Genomic DNA, 23324 nt, shown 5'->3' on the forward strand with positions numbered 1-23324 from the left:
ATACCAAGGTTAATATTAGGGATTACTTGATATTTCAACTCTTAGGGACCTTTTTCAAATTCTAACTCAAAGCACTAAGTGAAAATAACTTATTGTCACTCTGGCCCAAACTCTAAATGCTATCAAAAGTATCTTACTCTTTGCAATGACCAAACTCATCTGTTCTTCCAGGGCTGGAATTGCAAAAAGCACTCAAAATCAGGACCATATTTCAAATTTTGTAGGTAAATCAAATGCTCCAAAGACCTATTTAATTCAACTAGCTGAATTAAACAGTGGTTTTTTAAAACTAAACTTCATGACCCCTGGTTGAAGTTAATTTGATAGTCTTAAAAAAAAAAAAAATCCTGTGGATTTTTTTTTTTTTTTTTTTTATTGCAGAGGCAAGTTAACTATTTTACCTTCATGGATGCACTAGATACATCATTGCATGCTATAATAAAAACAGGTCTGCAGCAGACCCTGGTAAGTAGCAGCTGCTTGATGCACATGAACAATATAATCTTTCTCCCATCTGGAAAGTCCAAATTCTTCATCAATTTCCCCCAGTCAAGGTATCTGCATTATCACCACAGAAGCTGTTCACTATTATTTTCTGTAAATATAGAGTAGTTGGTCTGCTCTGGTCATGGAGAACCCTGCCCTTGCCTAAGGCTCCCTTCCCTCCAGAAAAAAAAAAAAGATAAAAAGTTATTACCTGATATAGGAATGAGGGATTCCATAGTTATACCCTGAAACATGAGAGACTCTTTGAATAACTGAACTATCACAATCCCCCTGTACTGGAGAAAAGTGATTTGATGCAAAGGGTGAAGTCTTAGCTTCTTTTTGTATGTAGGAATCAGCGGCCGTGGCATTCAGAATTCCTGTTTGTATATGGTACTGGGAATTATCTGGTAGCATGTGCTCCAGTACTTTTATGTAGTTAGACTTCTGTTCACTTGCAGAAAAATCTGATAAATCATACAGTTCAAACTGATTGTTGCTGGTAGTTCTATCTTTGTTGTCAGCAGGAGAATCAAAATGCAATTGCCTTCGAGGGCCAGATCTGGATTTCTGAGGCTTGACACACAGACTGCTTGTCTGAAGACAATAGTCTGGGCTACTGACTGCTTTATCTTCTTCCTGCATAATCTTAATGATTTTGATAAGTTGGAAGAGACGTTTGCGGTCGTTCATGTCATGGACTCCCAATTTGGAGTAGTCCTTCATTGTAACGTTGGCTAATTCATCTATTTTCTGAAGGCCAAGGGCAGTAAAATGAGGATAATACTGTGCTAGTTCAGCTTCACAAAGACATTCATACAACCAGGATGTCATTTTTGTGAACAGGTTTCTATAAACTCTGAAGAGAAAAAAAATTCATTCACTTGAAATATAGTCTATATAATACAATTATTCCTTAAAAAAAAAAGAAAACCACAAAAAAGAAATATGCAGCAAAATCCATTCCAGCATTCCAGGTTTTCAATAAATACATTTTTCTTTTAAAGTAATTAAATAGCATAATGTATAAACATGCTTATAATGCATTTGTAGTAATTTGTCTTTTGCTTAATAAAAAGAGACTTTCAATTATGTATACACATAGATACATGCACACACACATAACACAAATCACTTACTTATTTCTAGGGAGTTCCTTCCAACCTTGCAATGTCTACTTAACATATACCACAAACTACTGAAACCTTCTCCCCAACTGCTGATTGTTACAGGACTAATTTTAGATGTTCAAGTTAATGTCAAGGCATGTCGCACAACTGTTTCCCATGATTAACGAACAAAGGCTAAGAACTGTTTCTCAACAGTTGGAAAGCAGAATTAAATAGTGACTCACAGAGGATCATGAATATAATTCAGAGAAAATCACATTTGTATATACTGAGTACTGGTAGAAGTTAGTTGAATAAAGAGGTAAAAACATCATTAATTTAGAATCTACTAATTCAGGATTTTAGATCATTCTAAAAGGCAGGTGTTTGTAGATGTCTACCTATATACAGAACATGAATAAAAGAATTTACCTAGGAAATTAATACCATGGTCAAAAATTTTAATGGCTATACATTAAAATGTTTAAAAATCTTAACACAAGCTATTTAATTAAATACTAACAAACGATGTGGTAATAACACATAATCCTAGTCTATTATTAAAGTCAGGACCCTGGGAAGTTCTTTGTATCATTGTTAATCAAGTTCAAGTTCATAAGAATATTGAAAAGTAAGTAAACTACATTTTCTCTAAAGAAATTTTTTTAAATAATTCAGTTTTCAAAATTCTATTAATTCTTGGTAAAGCTTTTCTGTTTTTCATTTTAATTTATATTTTATCTTCATTCTAGGAGAAACAGAAAAAGAGGTCAGGGCCAGGTAAAAGCGGTAATTAAAGGACCCTGAGTAATAAACTTTGGAGAAAATGCTTCTTGGGCTACAGAAATGGTCAAAGGGGCTAAAAAGTACATTCTAAACTTATCCCGCCCTTTTCCATTTGTGGGAGATGCAAAAATTCTTTGCAGGCCTTTCCACCAAGAGATGAAATTTACTTCTGTTGCATTTAGGCTGGACTTGTGACATGTTTTGGCCAAAAGAAAGTGATGGAAATGACACTATGTGACTTATATGCCTAGTCAAGAGCCCTTGTACTGTTGTCAGTCACTAAGTCATGTCCGACTCTGCGACCCTGTGGACTAGAGCACTCCAGGCTTCCCAGTTCTACACAATCTCCTGGAGTTTGCTCAAACTCATGTCCATTGAGTCGGTGACCATCCAACCATCTCATCCTCTGCCACCTTCTTCATCTGCCTTCAATCTTTCCCAGCATCAGGATATTTTCCAATGAGTCAGCTCTTTGCATTAGGTGGCTTAAGTATTGGAGCTTCAGCATTAGTCCTTCCAATGAATATTCAGAACTGATTTCCTTTAGGACTGACTGATTTGATCTCCTTGCAGTCCAAGGGACTCTCAAGAGTCCTCTCCAACACCACAGTTTAAAAGCATCAATTCTTTGAGATGGTGATAGACAGGGAAGGCTGGCGTGCTGCAGTCCATGGGGTCGCAGAGAGTCGGACGTGACTGAGAGACTGAACTGAATTGACAGCCTTCTTTACGGTTCAACTCACACATCTGTCCATGACTACTGGATAAACCATAACTTTGACAATACAAACCATATCTTTGACAATACGGACCTTTGTCGGCAAAGTGATGTCTCTGCTTTTTAATCCACTGTCTAGGTTTTTTCATAGCTTTTCTTCCAAGGAGCAAGTGTTTCTTAATTTCATGGCTGTAGTCACCATCCACAGTGATTTTGGAGCTCAAGAAAATAAAGTTTGTCACTGTTTGCATTGTTTCCTTATCTATTTGCCATGAAGTGATGGGACCAGATGCCATTATCTTAGTTTTTTGAGTTTCAAAGCCAGCTTTTTCACTCTCCTCTTTCAGCTTCAAGAGGTTCTTTAGTTCCTCTTTGCTTTCTACCATAAGGGTGGTGTCATCTGCATATCTGAGGTTGTTGATATTTCTCTCAGCAATCTTGATTTCAGTTCCCGAGTCATCCAGTCTGACATTTCACATGATGTAATCTGCACAGAAGTTAAATAAGCTGGGTGACAATATACAGTCTTAATATACTTCTTTCCCAATTTTGAACCAATCTGTTGTTCCATGTCTGGTACTAACTGTTGCTTCTTGGCCTTTATACAGGTTTATCAGGAGGCAGATAAAGTTATCTGGTACTCCCATCTCTTTAAGAATTTTCCATAGTTTGTTGTAATCCACACAAAGTCTTTAGCGTAGTCAGTGAAGCAGATGCTTTTCTGGAATTCCCTTGCTTTCTCCATGATCCAATCAATGTTGGCAATTTAATCTCTGGTTCCTCTGCCTGTTTTAAAACCAGCTTGTACATCTGTAAGTTTTCGGTTCACATACTGCTGAAACCTAGCTTGAAGCATTTTGAGCATAACCTTGCTAGCATGTGAAATGAGCACAAATGTACAGTAGTTTGAATATTCTTTGGCATTGTCTTTGAGAATGGAATGAAAACTGACCTTTTCCAGTCCTGTGGCCACTGCTGAGTTTTCCAAATTTGCTAACATATTAAGTGTAGCACTTAAACAGCATCATCGTTTAGGATTTGAAATAGCTCAGCTGGAATTTCATCACCTCCTCTAGCTTTGTTTGTAGTGATGCTTCCAGAGGCCCACTTGACTTCACATTCCAGGATGTCTGGCTCTAGGTGAGTGATCACACCATCGTGGTTATCCAAGTCATTAAGATCATTTTTGTATAGTTCTTCTGTGTATTCTTGCCACCTCTTCTGCTTTTGTTAGGTCCTTAATGTTTCTGTCCTTTATTGTGCTCATCCTTGCATGAAATGTTCCTTTGATATCTCCAGTTTTCTCAAAGAGATCTCTAGTCTTTCCTATTCTATTGTTTTCCTCTACTTCTCTGCATTGTTCATTGAAGAAGGCCTTCTTATCTCTCCTTGCTATTCTCTGAAGCTCTGTATTCAGTTGGGTAAATCTTTCCCTTTCTCCCTTGCCTTTTCTTTCTATTCTTTCCTCAGCTATTTGTAAAGCCTCACCAGACAACTGCTTTACCTTCTTGCATTTCTTTTTCTTGGGGATGTTTTAGGTCACTGGCTCCTGTACAATGTTACGAATCTCTGTCCATAGTTCTTCAGGCACTCTGTCTACCAGATCTAATCCCTTGACTCTATCTGTCACCTCTACTGTATAATAAAAAGGGATTTGATTTAGGTCATACCTTAATGGCCTAGTGGTTTTCCCTACTTTCTTCAATTTAAGCCTGAATTTTTCAATGAGGAGCTCATGATCTGAGCCACAGTCAGCTCCAGGTCTTGTTCCTGCTGACTGTATAGCACTTTTCCATCTTTGGCTACAAAGAACATAATCAATCTGATTTTGGTTCTGACCATCTGGTAATGCCCATGTGTAGAGCTGTCTCTTGCGTTGTTGGAAAAGAGTGTTTGGTATGATGAGCACGTTCTCTTGACAAGACTCGGTTAGCCTTTGTCTTGCTTCATTTTGTACTTCAAGGCCAAACTTGCTTGTTATTCCGGGTTATCTCTTGACTTCCTACTTCTGCATTCCAACCCCCTATGATTACACAGACATCTTTTTTTTAGTGTTAGTTCTAGAAGTTTTTATAGGTCTTCATGGAACCATTCAACAGCAGCTTCTTCAGCATCAGTAGTTGGGGCACAGACTTGAATGACTGTAATACTGAATGGTTTACCTTGGAAACGAAATGAGATCATTCTGTTGTTTTTGAGATTGCACCCTAGTAATGCATTTCAGATTCTTTTGTTGGCTATGAGAGCTACTCCATTTCTTCTAAGGAATTCTTGCCCACAGTAGTAAATATAATGGTCATCTGAATTAAATTTGCCCATTCTCATCCATTTTAGTTCAGTGATTCCTAAAGATGTTGATGTTCAACCTTGCCATCTCCTCCTTGACCATGTCCAATTTACCTTGATTCATGGACCTAACATTCCAGGTTCCTACGCAATATTGTTCTTTATAACATTAGACTTTACTTTCACCACCAGATACGTCCACAACTGAGCACTGTTTCCTCTTGGCCCAGCTGCTTCATTCTTTCTGGAGCTATTAGTAATTGCCCTCCATTCTTCCCCAGTCGCATACTGGATACCTTCCAACCTGAGGGGTCAGGTATTCTTTCAGTGTCATATCTTTTTGCCTTTATATACTGTTCATGTTCTCATGGCAAGAATACTGGACTGGGTTGCCATTTCCTCCTCCGCTGGATGTTCTGTCAGAACTCTTCACTATGACCCGTCCGTCTTGGGTGGCCTTGCACAGCATGGCTCATAGCTTTATTGAGTTATGAAAGCCCCTTCACCACAACAAGGCTGTGATCCACTTTGCTGTACATCAAAAACTAATACAACATTGTAAATCAACTATACTCCAATAAAAATTTTAAAAATAGATACACTTTGTATCACATTTCTTTCCATGTCACAAAAAGTCCAGCTCCTTTCTTCTTCTGGGATAATGATCAGAATCACTCCAGGAACTTTAAATATAGATACCTGAGCCCCATCCCAGATCCATAAGAAAACAAAAAAAACAGGGACTTCCCTGGTGGTCCAGTTGTTAAGAATCTGCCTCCCAATGCAGGAGACACGGGTTTGATCCCTGGTTCAGCAAGATTCCACACACTATGGAGCAACTAAGCCCGTGTACCACAACTACTGAGCCTGTGCTCTAGAGCCCAAGATCTGCAACTACTGAAGCCTGCACTACAGTCTGCTCTAGAGTCTGTGCTCTGCAATGAGAAGCCACCTCAATGAGAAAGCCCGTGCACCACAACTTGAGAGTAGCTTCCACTCACCAAAATGAGAGAAAGTGGTGCACATCAATGAAGACCCACTGCAATCAAAAAAATAAAATTTTTTTAAAAAGTACTCCATAAATGTATTTATTATGCAGTACACAGATTCTGTAAAGGATTTACTAAGTGCCTGGCAAATAGCAGGCATAGTGATCTACCTATAGCATTTTAAAATACTTTCCTTATAAAAAATTTGAAGCATCACAAAAGTAAACAGAATTGTACCATGAACCCCCATGTTATCTACCCACAGATTCTTCAGTTATCAAAATTTCCCACACTTGCTTCTCCTATTCTTTCTTTCCTTTGCTGAAATATTTTAAAAGTAAATCCTAGATATGTCATTTCACTTCTAAATTTTCTAAACAGATATCTTCTTATGTAACCCTACTGCCATTATTATACCTAGTAAGTTTAAAAATAATTCTTTGGTATCTTATACTCAGTCCATAATATAATTTACCCAATTATCTAAAAGAAAATCTCTATTTATATTTATAATATATAATGCATATATATTTTAAAGTATCTTTTTACAAAAATTTTTGTTCAAATCAGAGTAAAAACAAGGATCATGAATTTCATTGTTATGTCTCCTTTTTCTGACAGGGCAGTACTCCATTCTTTCTTTTTTCCTTTACATTCCACTGACTTAACACATAAACCAAATATGTGCAAAGTATGAGATATACTACACTAAAAAAATTCCTCATTGTTCATCTGAAATTCACATTTAACTAAGTGTCCTATTTTATGCTGGCTTAATCTGGCAACCCTATATTTGAATCAAGTTCCATAATTTGGGCACAAATATTTCATAGGTGTTACCATGTGCTTCATAGTATAACACACCAGCATACATACAATGTCTGCAAATTGCAGACTGATTTCCTTCACTGCAAAGTACTCTCATTAACCAATTAATCCAATGGTTTCATCCACTGATGACTGTTACCTGCCTCAATCATTTCACTGGGGTTGCAAAATGGTGGTTTTCTGAATCTATCACTCTTTTTGGAATTTTCCTATACAGAAAAACTTTCTGTCAACAACTAGGGCAAGTTGATTATCCAAAGTAGAGTTTGCACATAAAGGCAGGCCTAAGAGTATTCTTTCTTTTTAATTTCTAATTTTCAGAGTTAAGCAGTGGCCTAGTTATTTTGGATGGTGTTCAATGAGTTCTTTGGAGTTTTCCTTTTGTTTCTTTTTTTGGGGGGGGTTCAAATTCATTATTAACTCATGAGTTTTTATATATTTCAAGTGTTTCAATCAATAGTCTTAGTCTTTGAGAGCTTCATCTTGTATATTTCCTGGCCAAAATCTAAAATCAGCTTTCTTTCAAGAAACACGTTTTTCTGTTTGGGAAGTGACTGCCCTTTGTCCCACATCCAGCTAAAGGTTATGTATGCCTGTCTTAAGCAGAGAGGGCCTGGGCATTAGCAAAAGAGGGAAAAGAATGAGCAGAACCACAATGGCCTTTATCTTCCCTTTGGAGATAAGGAAGAACTCTATACAGCCACAAGTAGCTAATCTAGAATAGACACTACTTACTGCATATCACTCACCTAGAGCCAGACATCCTAGAATGTGAAGTCAAGCAGGCCTTAGGAAGCATCACTAAGACCAAAGCTAGTGGAGGTGATGGAATTCCAGTTGAGCTATTTCAAATTCAAGTGCTGCACTCAATATGCTAGCAAATTTGGAAAACTCAGCAGTGGCCACAGGACTGCAAAAGGTCAGTTTTCATTCCAATCCCAAACAAAGGCAATGCCAAAGAATGCTCAAACTACCGCACAACTGCACTCATCTCACACGCTAGTAAAGTAATGCTCAAAATTCTCCAAGCCAGGCTTCAGCAATACATGAACCATGAACTTCCAGATGTTCAAGCTGGTTTTAGAAAAGGCAGAGGAAGCAGAGATCAAATTGCCAACATCTGCTGGATCATCGAAAAAGCAAGAGAGTTCTAGAAAAACATCTATTTCTGCTTTATTGACTATGCCAAAGCCTTTGACTGTGTAGATCACAATAAACTGTGGAAAATTCTGAAAGAGATGGGAATACCAGACCATCTGACCTGTCTCTTGAGAAACCTGTATGCAGGTCAGGAAGCAACAGTTAGAACTGGACATGGAACAACAGATTGGTTCCAAATAGGAAAAGGAGTACATCAAGGCTGTATATTGTCACCCTGCTTATTTAACTTATATGCAGAGTACATCATGAGAAATGCTGGGCTGGAAGAAACACAAGCTGGAATCAAGATTGCCGGGAGAAATATCAATAACCTCAGATATGCGGATGACACCACCCTTATGGCAGAAAGTGAAAAAGAACTAAGAAACCTCTTGATGAAAGTGAAAGAGGAGAGTGAAAAAGTTGGCTTAAAGCTCAATGTTCAGAAAACTAAGATCATGGCATCTGGTCCCATCACTTCATGGGAAGTAGATGGGGAAACAGTGGAAACAGTGTCAGACTTTATATTTTGGGGCTCCAAAATCACTGCTGATGGTGATTGCAGCCATGAAATTAAAAGACGCTTGCTCCTTGGAAGGAAGGTTATGGCCAACCTAGATAGCATATTTAAAAGCAGAGACATTACTTTGCCAACAAAAGTCTGTCTAGTCAAGGCTATGGTTTTTCCAGTGGTCATGTATGGATGTGAGAGTTGGATGGTGGAGAAAGCTGAGCACCGCAGAATTGATGCTTTCGAACTGTGGTGTTGGAGAAGACTCTTGAGAGTCCCTTGGACTGCAAGGAGATCCAACCAGTCCATCCTAAAAGAGATCAGTCCTGGGTGTTCATTGGAAGGACTGATGTTGAAGCTGAATCTCCAATACTTGGGCCATCTCATGCGAAGAGTTGACTCATTGGAAAAGACCCTAATGCTGGGTAGGATTGGGGGCGGGAGGAGAAGGGGACGACAGAGGATGAGATGGTTGGATGGCATCACCGACTCGATGGACATGGGTTTGGGTAGACTCCGGGAGTTGGTGATGGACAGAGAGGCCTGGCATGCTGCAATTCATGGGGTCGCAAAGAGTCGGACACGACTGAGCAACTGAACTGAACTGAACTGAAGATGTGGAATGACCAGACAATGGAATATAGATAAAAATTTTTAGTAAATTAAGTATTTTAAGTATTTTAAGAAATCTGTCTGATTTTCAACGTCCCCTACCACTATTAGTTTATAAAGATCCAGATAGAAATAGCAAACTGATAAAAGATGAGTTAGAGGTCAAGGTGGATGACTATTGATTTTGTTTAGTGTTTGAGCTTTCCTGTTACATTAACTATAACTTCACTGGGTTGCTTTTCTCTCCTCCTGTACCCATGGTAAATAATCCAAATCTATTTCAATTCTTTCTCTTTGTTTTTTTTTGGGTGAACCACAAGGCACAAGGATCTTAGTTCCCTATCAGGGATAGACCCTATGTCCCCTGCAGTGGAAGTGTCGAGTCCTAACCATGGACTGTCAGGGAATTCCCTCAATTCTTTCTTATTGAGCTCTGAAACAGCTTCAAAATCTCCTTTTGGGTGTGAGTGCACAACACGGTACAATTCCATGAGTTCTGACAGTTGTAAACACCTGTAAAACCATCACCGCAATTAAAATACAGAATATTTCCATCACCTTCAGAAGATTCCTCACACCTCTTTGCACTCCATCCTCCCCTCTGCCCTTGGCCCTAGCCAACCACTGATCTGACTCCTTGGAAAAGACCCTGATGTTGGGGAAGACTGAAGGCAGGAGAAGAAGGGGACGAGAGATAATGAGATGGCTGGATGGCATCACCAACTCAATGGACATGAGTTTGAGCAAGCTCCGGGAGTTGGTGATGGACAGGAAAGCCTGGCGTGCTGAGTCCATGGGGTCGTAAAGAGTCAGACATGACTGAGCGACTGAACTGAACTGATCTGTGTGATGTTTCTGTCATTACATGTAAGTTTGCTTTTCTGAAAGCTTATGTAAATGGAATTATACAATATATTCTCTTTTGTATCTGGGTCCTTTTATTTAGCATAATGATTATGAGATTCATCCATAATGCACATGTCACACCCTCATTTTACTCAAGAGGAAAAAGACTAGAATGAATCAGTGAGTTGCCCAAGTTTTAACACAGCTCTCAAGGAACAGTTCTCAGATTCAAACTTAGGTCTTCTCATGGCTAGTCCCATGTTCTTTGCACTATTCCATGCTGTCTCTGTCAAAAGCAGCTCCAAAGACAGCTCACTGTCAGCTCCCCTAAGAGGCTCACTATGTACCCTGCTCAGCAGAATGGCTGCCTCCTGCAGATCTGTGCTGCAGCATGATATTTCTCACAGCTGCCACCACCAGGAAAATGCCCTGCAAATCAATAAAACCCAATGGAGGTCAGATGGGCAGGTTTTTACATAAGGGCCCACTCACATTCAATGCCACAAGTATGCACAGTGCTCCTTTGTGACAAACCCAGAGAATACTAGGTCTCAGCTGTTGGGGTAACAATCAGAAATAGAGTCTTGGAAGAAATCCAGTTGGCAGAAATTCAAATTTTCTTATCCTGGTGGCAAAGAAAATAAACTGGAAGGGGAATTCATGCAACTTTATACACAATTAAGGAAGCTGATTCACATTCCAGGATGTGGATAAGATCCAACTATTTAACATGTCCCCTCAAACTTTTCATTCATCTATCTAAACTATGTAATTCTACCCACCTAAACTGCCTGAAACTGAACTTGGAATCAGGTAACTCTCAGTCATTTAGCTGTGTAACCTTGGGCAAAATAACTTCGTTTCTCTGAGTTTCATTTCCCCCTTTCAAAGGATGTGATAAAATATTTACATAAAAGTAACTTGAAAATTTTAAAGTACTCCATAAAAATGGAGCCATGCTCTTATTCAGCACTGGGTCACTGTGCCTGGCATGTAAGAAGTGTTGACTTATTAGAATAGATACATCATATTAAAGATTTTTAAAACTATTAAAAGATGGTTTCTATTATTTGATAAAAGTTGAATATGTAAGAGAATCTAAAGGTAAGAGATTAGAGATACAGAAGTAGAGGAATTATACTTGCAAAATACACTAATTAATAGCAGTACTATGTGTAGGCTTCTACTAACTTAGTATTATTTCATCGATGACAACTGTACAAATACTTTCCTTTCCTTCATTGACAGGTGGATTCTTTACCACTGCGCCAGCAGGGAAATCCAAACACCTAGTTACTATATATTATATAGAGATATTACATGATGCTACATATCAAAATACTAAGGTATAATTTATGTATAACAAACTAGACCAATTTTAGTACAGTTTCATAAGTTCTATATCAATCAAAATACCAATACAACCAAGACAGTCCCATCAAAAGAGTTTCCAGTGTCCCTTGGGAGTCAATCCTCTCCTCCACCTGTGGTCCCAGCTAATCTTTGATTTGCTTTCTGTCACTATGGAGAGTGTATTTTCTGCAATTTTTCATAAAATAAAATCATATAGTGTCATTGTTAATTTAAATCTATTTAACATACAAAGACTGAAATTTGGGGGATTTTTCCTTTCTTAGGCCTTTGGGAAAAAGTCAAAATGATCATACTATTTTTCATAGCTCTTTTTTCAGTGACCTAAATGACATCTGCTAATAAGGAAAAATTTTCTTAAATCAGTCTAATTTAACAGAAAAATGAATAGTGAAACAAATTTGAAGACAATATCACAATCTACTGCTACTGCTGCTTGACTGTATAAACATCAATTCAAAATCTCAATTTTCTTTTTTTAAAGAAGTATTTATTTATTTGGCTGCACCAGGTCTTAGTTGCAGCACGCGGGATCTTCGCTGTACCATGTGGGAACTAGTTCCCTGACCAGGGATCAAACCCAGGGCCGCTGAATTGGGAGCCCAGAGTGGACCACCAGGGAAGTCCCTTAAGACTATTCAATATTTCCAATAAGTTTTTGCTCACTATAAAAGTAGACAACCTAAATCTAAGGTCTATATGTTCCTGGTCAATCAGAAAAACTGGGGGAAAACTGCCCAAGTTCTAAAGCAGCCAAGCTATTTTCAGTTTCTCAAATTCATGTGATGTTTCAAATACTTAAATTATCAAAGAGAAAAAGGAAAAACAGGGTCAATACACCCCCCCCAAGAACATCATTAAACTTTAATAACTTTTTTGAGATATAATTCACATACCATAAAACTCACCCATTTGAAATGTACGATTCAATAGTTTTTAATATGTTCACAGAGTTGTGGCAACCATCACCACAATTTAATTTTAGAACAGTTTTACCACTCCAAAAAGAAACCTGGTATCATTAAATTTTAGATGTTACACTAGCATCTAAAAGAGAAAAGCATTTCTCCTAAAACATTTACGTCTATAATTAACAAAAACAAAATAAACCACGGAAGAAATCAAGAAAATGTATTGAAAGTTTCTGTGGAAATTTAAGCTGTGGTCAAGAGCTGTTAAAAATGTACAGGTTGAGTTATTTTTTAGACTCTTGTAGCACAGAATGAAAATCTCAAGAGCTGTGGTTGAATAAATTAGAATGGCATACCAAACATGTTCCAGGTGGGTGTTTATGGCCATAGTTTTTAAGAAGTAATTCAATATAAGCCTAATAATGCATAAACTAAAGCCAGTTTCATTTTATTAAGAATATTAGGAACCTTAGCCTCACTTATTTTAAATAAATTGTCCTGTTTAAAACAGAAAGAAAATCTGATTCATTTGTCCATGTATTTCATAGTATCAATCATTGTTATTTTTATAATGTTTAACTAAATAATTCTTTAAAGGGGTATTTATTTTTGTTATAAAGAATACAATGAAGAGGAAAGTAAAATGTGGCTTTGGTAACTTTTATGGTAGAAAAAACAAAAGTTGGTAACATTTGTGTGTCACAGCCTTTTTAAAAGAAAAATATTCAAAGTTATTTCAGAAATAATTCATGTTCTCAAGTTTAAAAAAATTCACTCCATTCAACAAAAAAATTTCAAATTATTTATGCTGAGCAACCCCAGAAACAACTTAAAGCTCTCAAATGCTAGAAATAACCAGATCATTTGTGAGATAATTAAAAAAACACACACAGTGCTTGCTTTGGCAGCACATATACTAAAATTGGAACGATACAGAGAAGATTAGCATGGACCCTGCGCAAGGATGACACGCAAATTCATGAAGTGTTCCATATTTTTGAAGTTGTGGTACATATACACAATGGAATATTACTCAGCCATTAAAAAGAATACATTCGAATCAGTTCTAATGAGGTGGATGAAACTGGAGCCTATTATACAGAGTGAAGTAAGCCAGAAAGAAAAACACCATTACAGTATACTAACACAAATATATTGTATTTAGTCAATCAGTAAAGATAACCCTGTATGCGAGACATCAAAAGAGACACAGATAAATAGAACAGTATTATGGACTCTATGGGAGAGGGCGAGGGCGGGATGATTTGGGAGAATGGCATGGAAGCATGTAAATTATTATATGTGAAATGAATCACCAGTCCAGGTTCAATGCATGATACAGGGTGCTCGGGGCTGGTGCACCGGGATGACCCGGAGGGATGGGATGGGGAGGGAGGTGGAAGGGGGGTTCTGGAAGGGGAAAACATGCACACCCATGGTGGATTCATGTCAATGTATGGCAAAACAAATACAGTATTGTAAAGTTAAAAAATAGAAAATAAACTAATTAAAAAAAACACACAGTAAACAGAACTTAAATATAATTAATCCTAGATCAAACCTGACAAATACAACTTACAAAGCTCTTTAAAAGACCATTAAATTTTAAAATAAATATTCTGCATGGAAAAGCCTTTTAAGGGCACTTTTAGGAAGTTATTTATAATGTAACTGTAAAAGAGTAATATTTACTTCTACTGCTGCTGCTGCTGCTAAGTTGCTTCAGTCGTGTCAGACTCTGTGCAACCCCATAGATGGCAGCCCACCAGGCTCCCCCGCCCCTGGGATTCTCCAGGCAAGAACACTGGAGTGGGTTGCCATTGCCTTCTCCAATGCATGAAAGTGAAAAGTGAAAGGAAGTCGCTCAGTTGTGTCCGACTCTTAGCGACCCCATGGACCGCAGCCTACCAGGCTCCTCCGTCCATGGGATTTTCCAGACAAGAGTACTGGAGTGGGGTGCCATTGCCTTCTCCTATTTACTTCTAAATATGATTCAGTTATGTTAGAGGAAACGTTTTTAATGAAATGGCAGAGAACATACGGTTTTCTAGAAAGAGAAAATAAGGGGCAGTGAGGCAGATTATCTTCACTAAGGGAAAAAAGGTGTGGAAGAAGAGAAAACAAATTAAAGAAGGCAGAGTTACGGAGAATATTCAGAACAAAGGATTATGGGGGTAAAGAACATTGACCAACAGTGTGGCATTATCTTACAAAACTGAGTGTTTATATAGCCTACAACCAAGCAACTCAACTCTTAGGTATATTTCTTAGAAAAACCTCTGCACGTGAGCTTCATGAGGCACACACAGAAAATGTTCAGAGCAGCACTGTTCACAAAAGCCAAAAACAAAATAATCTGAATGCCCACTGGCAGGGGGATAAATAAACTTGGATATATTCAAACAATGGAACACTATACAATAGTGGTAAGAGAACAAACTATACTAAACAACTTATCAAATCTCAGAAACATCATGAGGACAAAAACAAATCCCAGAAAACAATGTTCCTTTTCCTAAGGCTTCAAAAGCAAGCAAACCCACTGCATTATTTAGGCATCAAAATAGAAAATGTAGGATAATGGTTATTTCTGATGGAAGAGCAAGAAAATGGTGAACAGGAAGAGAATACAGGATATTATCTGCTAGGTCTTAGGTATTTATTCATTCTGTATTATGCTTTGTAACTTACATATATATGCTTCATAATACCCTTTGGAATGTATCACATAATATTTATATTAAGATAAAGGGGGAAAAAAGAATCCTATAGCTTTCCCAGTCAACAGAGATCATCTTGTCTATAGGTGATCTAGGGCATCAGAGGATAAGATGGCTGGACGGCATCACCGATGCAATAGACGTGAACTTGGGCAAACTTTGGGAGATGGTTGAAGGACAGGGAAGCCTGGTGTGCTTTAGCCCATGGGGTTGCAAAGAGTTGGACATGACTGGAAAACTGAACAACAACAAAGTCTATAATACTAGGCCCATGAAGGATTTCCTCACACCTTGTAGTCTGGCTTGCATGTTTAAAATTTTTTTTAAATTGCAATATTTAAAAAGCAGGAACAATTAAAATTAAGCTATGGCTGTACTCGTTAGAAGGACATATACTACCCTGTACACCATAGTCCCCCTGCTCCCTATTCCTTTATACCCACCAATTTTATTCATTTCCATTAATTGGTTAGCCCTGTGTACATCAGAGTTTGAGAACTAGGATCTGCTCCAACACCTTCATTTTATGTGGTATCTGAGGCTCTGAATGATTAAGTGACTTGCTTAAGGTCACACAGCTTTGATAGGCTAAACCTCAGTGGTCTTTTCAAACACCTTACTATCTTCCACTTTCTACTTACTGAGTTATATATGTTTTAAATGAATATACTGTTTCTGAAAGTAAGGGAATACATAGGCAGGTCAGCAGGCATTAGAACATACTATATGCTCTCATTAATATAGAGGTGATGTGAAATATTATACAAGGACTAAAATAGCTCTGACTGCCAAGAAGTATTTATCTGAGTTTCCCTAAATTGTGACAACAGCCACTTAAAAAATACGTATCTATATAACAATTGTATTGAGATATAATTCATATACCGTACAATTCACCCATTTAAAGTTTCAAAGTCTTTTAGTATATGCCTTTTTAGTATGTGTAGTACTAAACCACCAATCCATCTGGCCCTAGGTAATAATGATCACTTTAAAAAACAAAGTCACACAGTAGTGTTAGTAACTGCATACAATACAAATCCAATATTCTCAATGAAACTGCATTAAGACATTTGTGTACCCTACAATAGGCATAAGATCCCTAATTAAGAATACAAGAATTCAATATTGCCAGTGGGAGGTTAAAAGGTGGATAATAAGAGTATATACTCTTCTCCAACAATGGAATTAAGTTATTTCAAGCTCCAGATATTGTTCTATCTATAGACCACTGGTCTTAAGAATGGGATACTAGACACCTGCTTAAAACAACAGCTGCAAAGGGATAAGAATATATGATTCCTAATCTAATTCTTAAGGCTGGATGTGAATTTTGGGATACAAATCATATGAGTTATACCCAAAAGTACTTTGTGAAAGATTATTTTTGCAACTGGAAAAAAAAAGCTTCAAGGTTTATGGTTAAATAGCTAATGCTTTGCAATTACTGCAATTTCACTCAAGAGCCCCACTATGACACTTTAAAATTTCTAAGTTTGGTGCAAAGCATGGAAGCAACCACCTAAAAATAAGCATAACAAAACTGTCGGACTCAGTTATTTTAAAACAGTGCAAGTATTGCTCTCTCTAAATACAGAGGTTTAATTTTGAAAGAATTCCCCGGAACAGGTGGTAACCAATATCGGGTTTAAATTCAGTGTTTTATTTTTTAAATCTTGGTCTAATCCAATTATGGTGATTCTAGTGGTAAAAAACTTACCTGCCAATGCAGGAGATGTAAGAGACATGGGTTTGATCTTTGGGTTGGGAAGATGCCTAGAGGAGGACATGGCAACCCACTCCAGTATTTAAGCCTGGAGAATCCCATGGACCGAGAAGCCTGGCGGGCTACAGTCCACGGGGTCACACAGAGTCAGACACCACTGAAGTGACAGCGCACATGTACAATCCAGTTGTAGATGTTGGTGACTTTCAGATTTGTTGCCATTTTGCAGTTATAAAATACTTATAAAATATATCTCACATGGTTAATAGCTATTACAATAAGTTATATTGTTTACTGTTACATAACTTTATATAATATATAGTTATGGTTTTCTATAATGATATTGTTGTAGAAAAATAACTATTACAGTTTTTATAAATTACTAAGATGATAAGAGATTCTTTTACTCAGGGTTATACTCTCTTGGGAACTGTTACCACAATGGCACCAGAGATTGTTTCTAAAGGAATGATGCTGAGAAAACAAAGAACAATTAAAACAATTCCATTCACTGGGATCTGATCCTGGGAAAGACTGAAGGTGGGAGAAGGGGACGACAGAGGATGAGCTGGCTGGATGGTATCACTGACTCAATGGACATAAGTTTGAGTAAACTCCGGGAGTTGGTGATGGACAGAGAGGGCTGGTGTGCTGCAGTCTCAAAGAGTCGGACACAACTGAGCGATTGAACTGAACTGAATTAATTATGCTACCTGATTAATCTTCCAAGACTTTTTGTGAGAGATGGCAATTATCATCACCTCGCATTATAATATTATATATAATATTATTATATATATTATTATATTATTATATATATTATAATATTATTATATATAATATTATATATTATATATAAATGAAACCAACGCATAGATAATTTATTAAAAACCTATATGAATTTGTTTTGACAGCAATCAGATATCTGTATGTTAGCTACACAATTCTATACCTCTAGTTCTAACCAATCAAATCTCAACATAAGCAGGTAACTTAAAAGACTATAATAGACACACTACTGCTCCTCATTGCTTGTGAAATCTCTACTAGTTGTTTTGGCCTGGATATCATGCAATATTATTAACCAGGTACTTTCAGAATTTCAGTGTAACTTTTTCTCACCTCACAATAAAACTAACCATCTTACAGATATCTTTTCCACCAACCTGCAGCAAAAATATGCAGGTATCACTATCAAAATGTCCTCAAGAGTGAACATCCAAACTATTTGTCAATAAATAAACTCATTAACTCCCCACGAAATCTGTTCCTCCATTTCTCTGTGCCTTGGAGAAGTGGGGGTTGGGGTGAGGTGAGTGACAAAATACCATCTATCTAGTCACTCAGAGCTAAACTGGGAAGCATCTTTAAACTCCTTCTCCTTTAATCCCAAACCTAATCAACAGGTCCAGTCAATTTAATCTCCTAAGTATCTGTCACATCTCCCCTTAGATATCCTCATTCCTACTACCACAGGAATGGTTCAGCCTCAGATGGTGGTTCACCTAGATCATCACATGCCTCTTAACTGCTCTTCTCACCTCCAGTTTTGCCCCCTCCAAGCCATCGACTGCACTAGAGAACCAGATCATTATTTTGAAAAAAGCAGTTATGACCATGCTGCTCCCTTATTTAAAACCTTTCAACAGCATCCTGTCACCTATCTAAAGGCCAAAATCCAAGCTCCTTAGCATGTCCTACAAAGCTTCTAATGCTGGGAAAGATTGAGGGTGGGAGGAGAAGGGGGAAACAGAGGATGAAATGGTTGGATGGCATCACTGACTCAATGGATGTGAGTTTGAGCAAACTGATAGTACAAGACAGGGAAGCCTGGTGTGCGGCAGTCCAGGGGACCGCAGAGTCAGACACAACGACAACAAAGCTCTGCAGTCTAGCCCATTCCTCTTCCCACCTTACTCCTCAGGTCAGTCAACTTCTTAGACTGTTACCTCTGCATTTATTCACGCTGTACTCTTAAATGGCCTCCTCTGACTCTCATCGAACCTCACTTTAACTTTCTCTTATCCACTGATTAAAACACAAATGAGTTTTTTGTGGTCTCCCCAGATGTGGTTGGATTTCCCTTCTATGTTCATATCACACTTTTTGCATATTTCTATTATTGCAGCTACATTCTGTTATAATTATCTATGAGTATGTCTATTTCCTTCACTATAATATCATCTTGCAGTCAAGGAATGTGTCTTATTAATCTTTTTATCCCTAGAACCTAAAAAGAGTCCTGGGAATAATAAAAATTCAATAATTATTCAATGCATAAATATCTGTACACTATTTTTAAAACTATAAAAAAGCATTTGATACCATTTGCAGTCACAGGTAGTAGAAACTTTATCAGGCATAGTTTGATTACTTAGGAAAACTATAGCAGAGTTGGCAGTGCCTTGACTCACTGCTTCTGAGCAAGAAAATGAAAGAAGTTCCTATCACACAAATGAACTGCTACGGACAAAGCTATGGTCACAGTAACAAAAACCTTTCATCTAGTCACTCAAGAAACAGCTTAAAGGTCTTTTATGAGCTAGGCTCTTTCTAAACATTGAGGAACAAAACAGGTAAGGTCACTGCCCTCAAGGTGCTATTATTTTAATGGAAGGAGATAATCAATAATCAAATAAGCAAGATAATTTCAGATAGTGATGTGTGATGAGAAAAATTAAGCAGGTTCCACTTCAACATTGGATGATCAGAGAAGACTTCATTCAGAAGAGAATATTTGAGGTGAAATCTGAAATAATGTGAAGGAATCATTTATGTAAAGATCAGGAGAAAGAACATACCAGCAAGCACACTGGCCCTAAAGTTGCTCTAAAGCATGACATGAGCAAGCAATCAAGAGAAGACCAGTTTGGCTCTAGCACAGTAGATGAAAGGGAAAGTAGTATGAGATGACAACAGAAAGGTAGGGGACAGATTAAGTACAGTCTAGTGGGCCACAGAAAGGTGTCTGGAATTTAAAGTGAAGCAGGAAGTCTTTAGAGGATCTTAAGCAGGGAAAGCACATGATCTTTAAAGATTACTCTGTCAGTTCTGTGGTGGAATGGATAGCAGAGAATGGGCAAAAATGGAAGGAGGGAGATCATTTAGGAAACTACTGCAGTTAAACAGGCAAAAAATGATAGTGACTTGGAAGAGATTTTTGCTTTTGTGAGGATTAACTGGGATAATGTAATAAAGTGCTAAGTAAGCAATCAAATAACATACGCACTCGAACAAACAAACAAGAAAAAGAGTAAGAATAGAAAATATACATTGGTCTCTGCCTTGAGATCCTGGCACAGAGCTCCTAAAACCCCTGTAATTTCCCAAGTGATAACAGCACTAGGAGTATCTCTTAGTGGCAACTCTGGGTCAGCTCCTGAATGGAAAGACTAAACCACAAAGAGAAGCTTAGGATTTTCAGCCACTACCACCTAGTCTCCAGAGATGGGAGAAGGGCTGGCAATGGAGTTAATAACTGATCATGTCTGTATGATGAAGCCTCCGTGAAAATCCCAAAAGTACAGGGTTCAGAGAGCTTTTGGCTTGGTGTATTCATCCATGACTTCCCTGATGGCTCAGACAGTAAAGCATCTGCCTACAATGCGGGAGACCCAGGTTCAATCCCTGGGTAGGGAAGATCCTCTGGAGAAGGAAATGGCAACCCACTCCAGTACTCTTGCCTGGAAAATCCCATGGAGAGAGGAGTGTGGTAGGCTACAGTCCATGGGGTCGCAAAGAGTCGGACATGACTAAGCGACTTCACTTTCTTATTCATCCATACCAAGAGGGTGACACATCCCAAATCCACAGGCACAGAAGCTCCTGCACTTGAAACCTTCCCAAGACTGTGGCCTGTGTACCTCTTCATCTGACTGTTATCTGAATCCTTTATCATATCCTTTAATATACTGGTAAACATCAGCATTTCTCTGAGTTCTGGGAGCTGCTGTAGCAAATTAATTGAACCTGAGGAGGGGGCTTGGGAACCTCCAATTCGTAGTCAAATCTGACAGAAGATGTGAGTATCTGAGGACTTACTACTTGTGACTGGTATCTGAAGTGGTATGGGAGCAGTCTTGTGGGACTAAGCCCTTAACCTCTAGGATCTGACACTACCTCCAGGTAAACAGTGCTGGATTGAGGTAAATCCACCAGCTGGTGTCACCGAGAATTGTTTTGGTGGGGAGGGGGAACTCTGACACATGTGGTTTTTCCCTACACAGGAAAGAAGACACACTGGTGTAAAACTGAATTTTTCTAATATGAACGGTACCTATTAGTTTATGCTTATGGAAAAGTCTTCTTGTTTAATAGGATGATGAACATCAAAGTCCTTGAGACATCATCTTGGGAAGTATATAATGACTACAACACTCAAAGTACAAGAAGTAGAAATCCATCACTCATTTAACAAAATTTGTTGACGACCTACTCTGAACAAATTATGAATAAGTTTGCTGAACCAGCACAGGAAACTGGATTAACTCATCAATTAAAGTGAAGAGATCTGAGAATATTTCAACTTACTTTACAAACAACAAAACTGGAGCCCAGAGCAAGAAACTGCTGTTCCTCCTCAATTGGAGGATGAGAGAACCATACCCTAGTTTGCCCCAAGGCCATACTATGAATAGTTAAAGATTTTCATTAACAACAGAAATCAAAAGTTTTTAATGAAGTGGTATGTGGGTAGTACATTACTGTACTATGCTAAGAAAAATGTAATATTTATATAAAGCCCTTGATACAGTGCTTTTCACAGGGTAAATACTCAATAATGGTAGCCATTACCTCCAGCTGTATGGTCTTTGGAAGGCTGAGTGCGTGATATCTACCTGGCAACAACTGCTTGACTAAATTGATAATAGAGCCACAGGACTTCTAATCTAATTTAATCTTTTGATTTTCCAGATGGAAAAAGAGAAATCTAAAAGAGCTAAATGACCTGCAAACCCAGCCAGAGTGAGTGAGTTAGAGCCAAGACCAAACCCTGAATCCCCAGTCAGGTTTCCATTACATGTCACAGGTCTGTGGCTTAGCTATAAGGTTTTATTCAAACTTTCATAGGAAAGTAATTAAGAACAGAGCTGCTATACCTAACTTTTTTCAATCCTTTTATTAAAGTCAGCATTGAGCTATGATTTTAATATAAGAATCAGCAAAGCATAATGGCAACATATAGTCTTATGAGTTAAAAACGAAACAGCAGTCTTGGTAATACAATTCCATCAGGGACACCTGATAAATGGAAAGGCTACCAGAGCAGCTGTTATATGTGCTGAAGTAGACTACAAGCAGAATACAAATACAAAAGAGAAAAGGATTTAAATAAAACGTTTTCCAAAACACACTGAAAATGTGACAATAGCTGTGGGTCACTAAGAAACTGAGATTATGTCTCTAGGCATACAGCGACAACAGAATGGTTTGTTTTAAGCAACACGAAACAGAAAGTTCAATAAAAACACTGGGAGACCAAGACTAAAAGCCACAAGGTAGGAAGAGTTCCAGTAAGCAACCAAAAAGTTCTCCATTTTACACAGAGTGGAAAGGCCAACCGTGAACTTTCAGGTTCTTGTGCATATGAGATTAGAATGCCCTCCTCCTAGTTCTATAAAAATTAAAAAATAATCTCTCTACGGGAGGAAAAACGGGACAGGGCATAGAGAGGAATCCAATCTATTTATGGTGACTTAAATTCAACTCAACAAATATTTCCTGAAAAATCTACTATGTGTGAGACATGCAAGATGCTTGCCTTGCCTCAGAGACTTCAGAATTACATAGGAGAAGGGAGAACAATGGGGTTCACGGAAGTACACAAATAACCCAAGGCAGAACAGAAGCGCTCTGAGAGAGGTTCCAGTCAGGGCTATGGGTTCAAAAGCAAGACTCAGAGACTCAGAAAAGGTTTCAAGGGAGAAGTGGGGAAGAAGGGTAGGCGAGTGGGTGAACGGCAGGTCAACTCCCGGTTTCCTTTACAACTGCCCGCCTCTTCACGCGCTCGGCGGGCGCCCTGCTCACCCTCTCTGGCGGGGGCAGGCACTAAGGCTCTCGACCAGGCCAACCCGCCTTGATTCTCTTCCGCCATTTCTCACCTCGGAGGCTTCCAAATTCCTCCTCGGTCAACCTTGTCTGAAGACTGAAGACAACGCTGAGAGGAGAGAGCCCCAAGGCGGGCGACCGGAGCCCTCTCAGCTCACAAACTGGAGCCTGCAGCCAGGCCTCATCCCCATGGCAACGCCGCCAAGCGCCGGTTCGAACGCCCGCGCCGACGCCCGC

The 23324-nt window shown here is 38.4% G+C and overlaps 1 protein-coding gene and 1 non-coding gene across 6 annotated transcripts in view; one reads left to right on the top strand and one right to left on the bottom strand.

Moving 5' to 3' along the window:
- Positions 1-23297, bottom strand: part of KIF24 (kinesin family member 24) — a 65149-nt gene extending 41852 nt beyond the window's left edge. For all 5 annotated transcript variants that reach the window (XM_081519336.1, XM_081519346.1, XM_081519335.1 and 2 more), the window contains exons 1-2: positions 23141-23297; positions 698-1345 (exon numbers count right to left, since the gene is read on the bottom strand). In XM_081519336.1, coding sequence (XP_081375462.1) covers positions 698-1320 — 623 coding nt within the window. In that variant the 5' untranslated portion in view covers positions 1321-1345; positions 23141-23297. The remainder of the gene's footprint in view (positions 1-697; positions 1346-23140) is intronic.
- LOC145521551 (U6 spliceosomal RNA) lies at positions 13486-13592 on the top strand. The gene has a single exon (XR_014065466.1). It is a non-coding gene; the product is annotated as a U6 spliceosomal RNA (small nuclear RNA).
- Positions 23298-23324: the final 27 nt, after the last annotated feature.

This window comes from Giraffa tippelskirchi, chromosome 1, assembly GCF_054371585.1.
Source record: "Giraffa tippelskirchi isolate mGirTip1 chromosome 1, T2T-mGirTip1v1.2.pri, whole genome shotgun sequence".
NCBI lineage: Eukaryota > Metazoa > Chordata > Mammalia > Artiodactyla > Giraffidae > Giraffa > Giraffa tippelskirchi.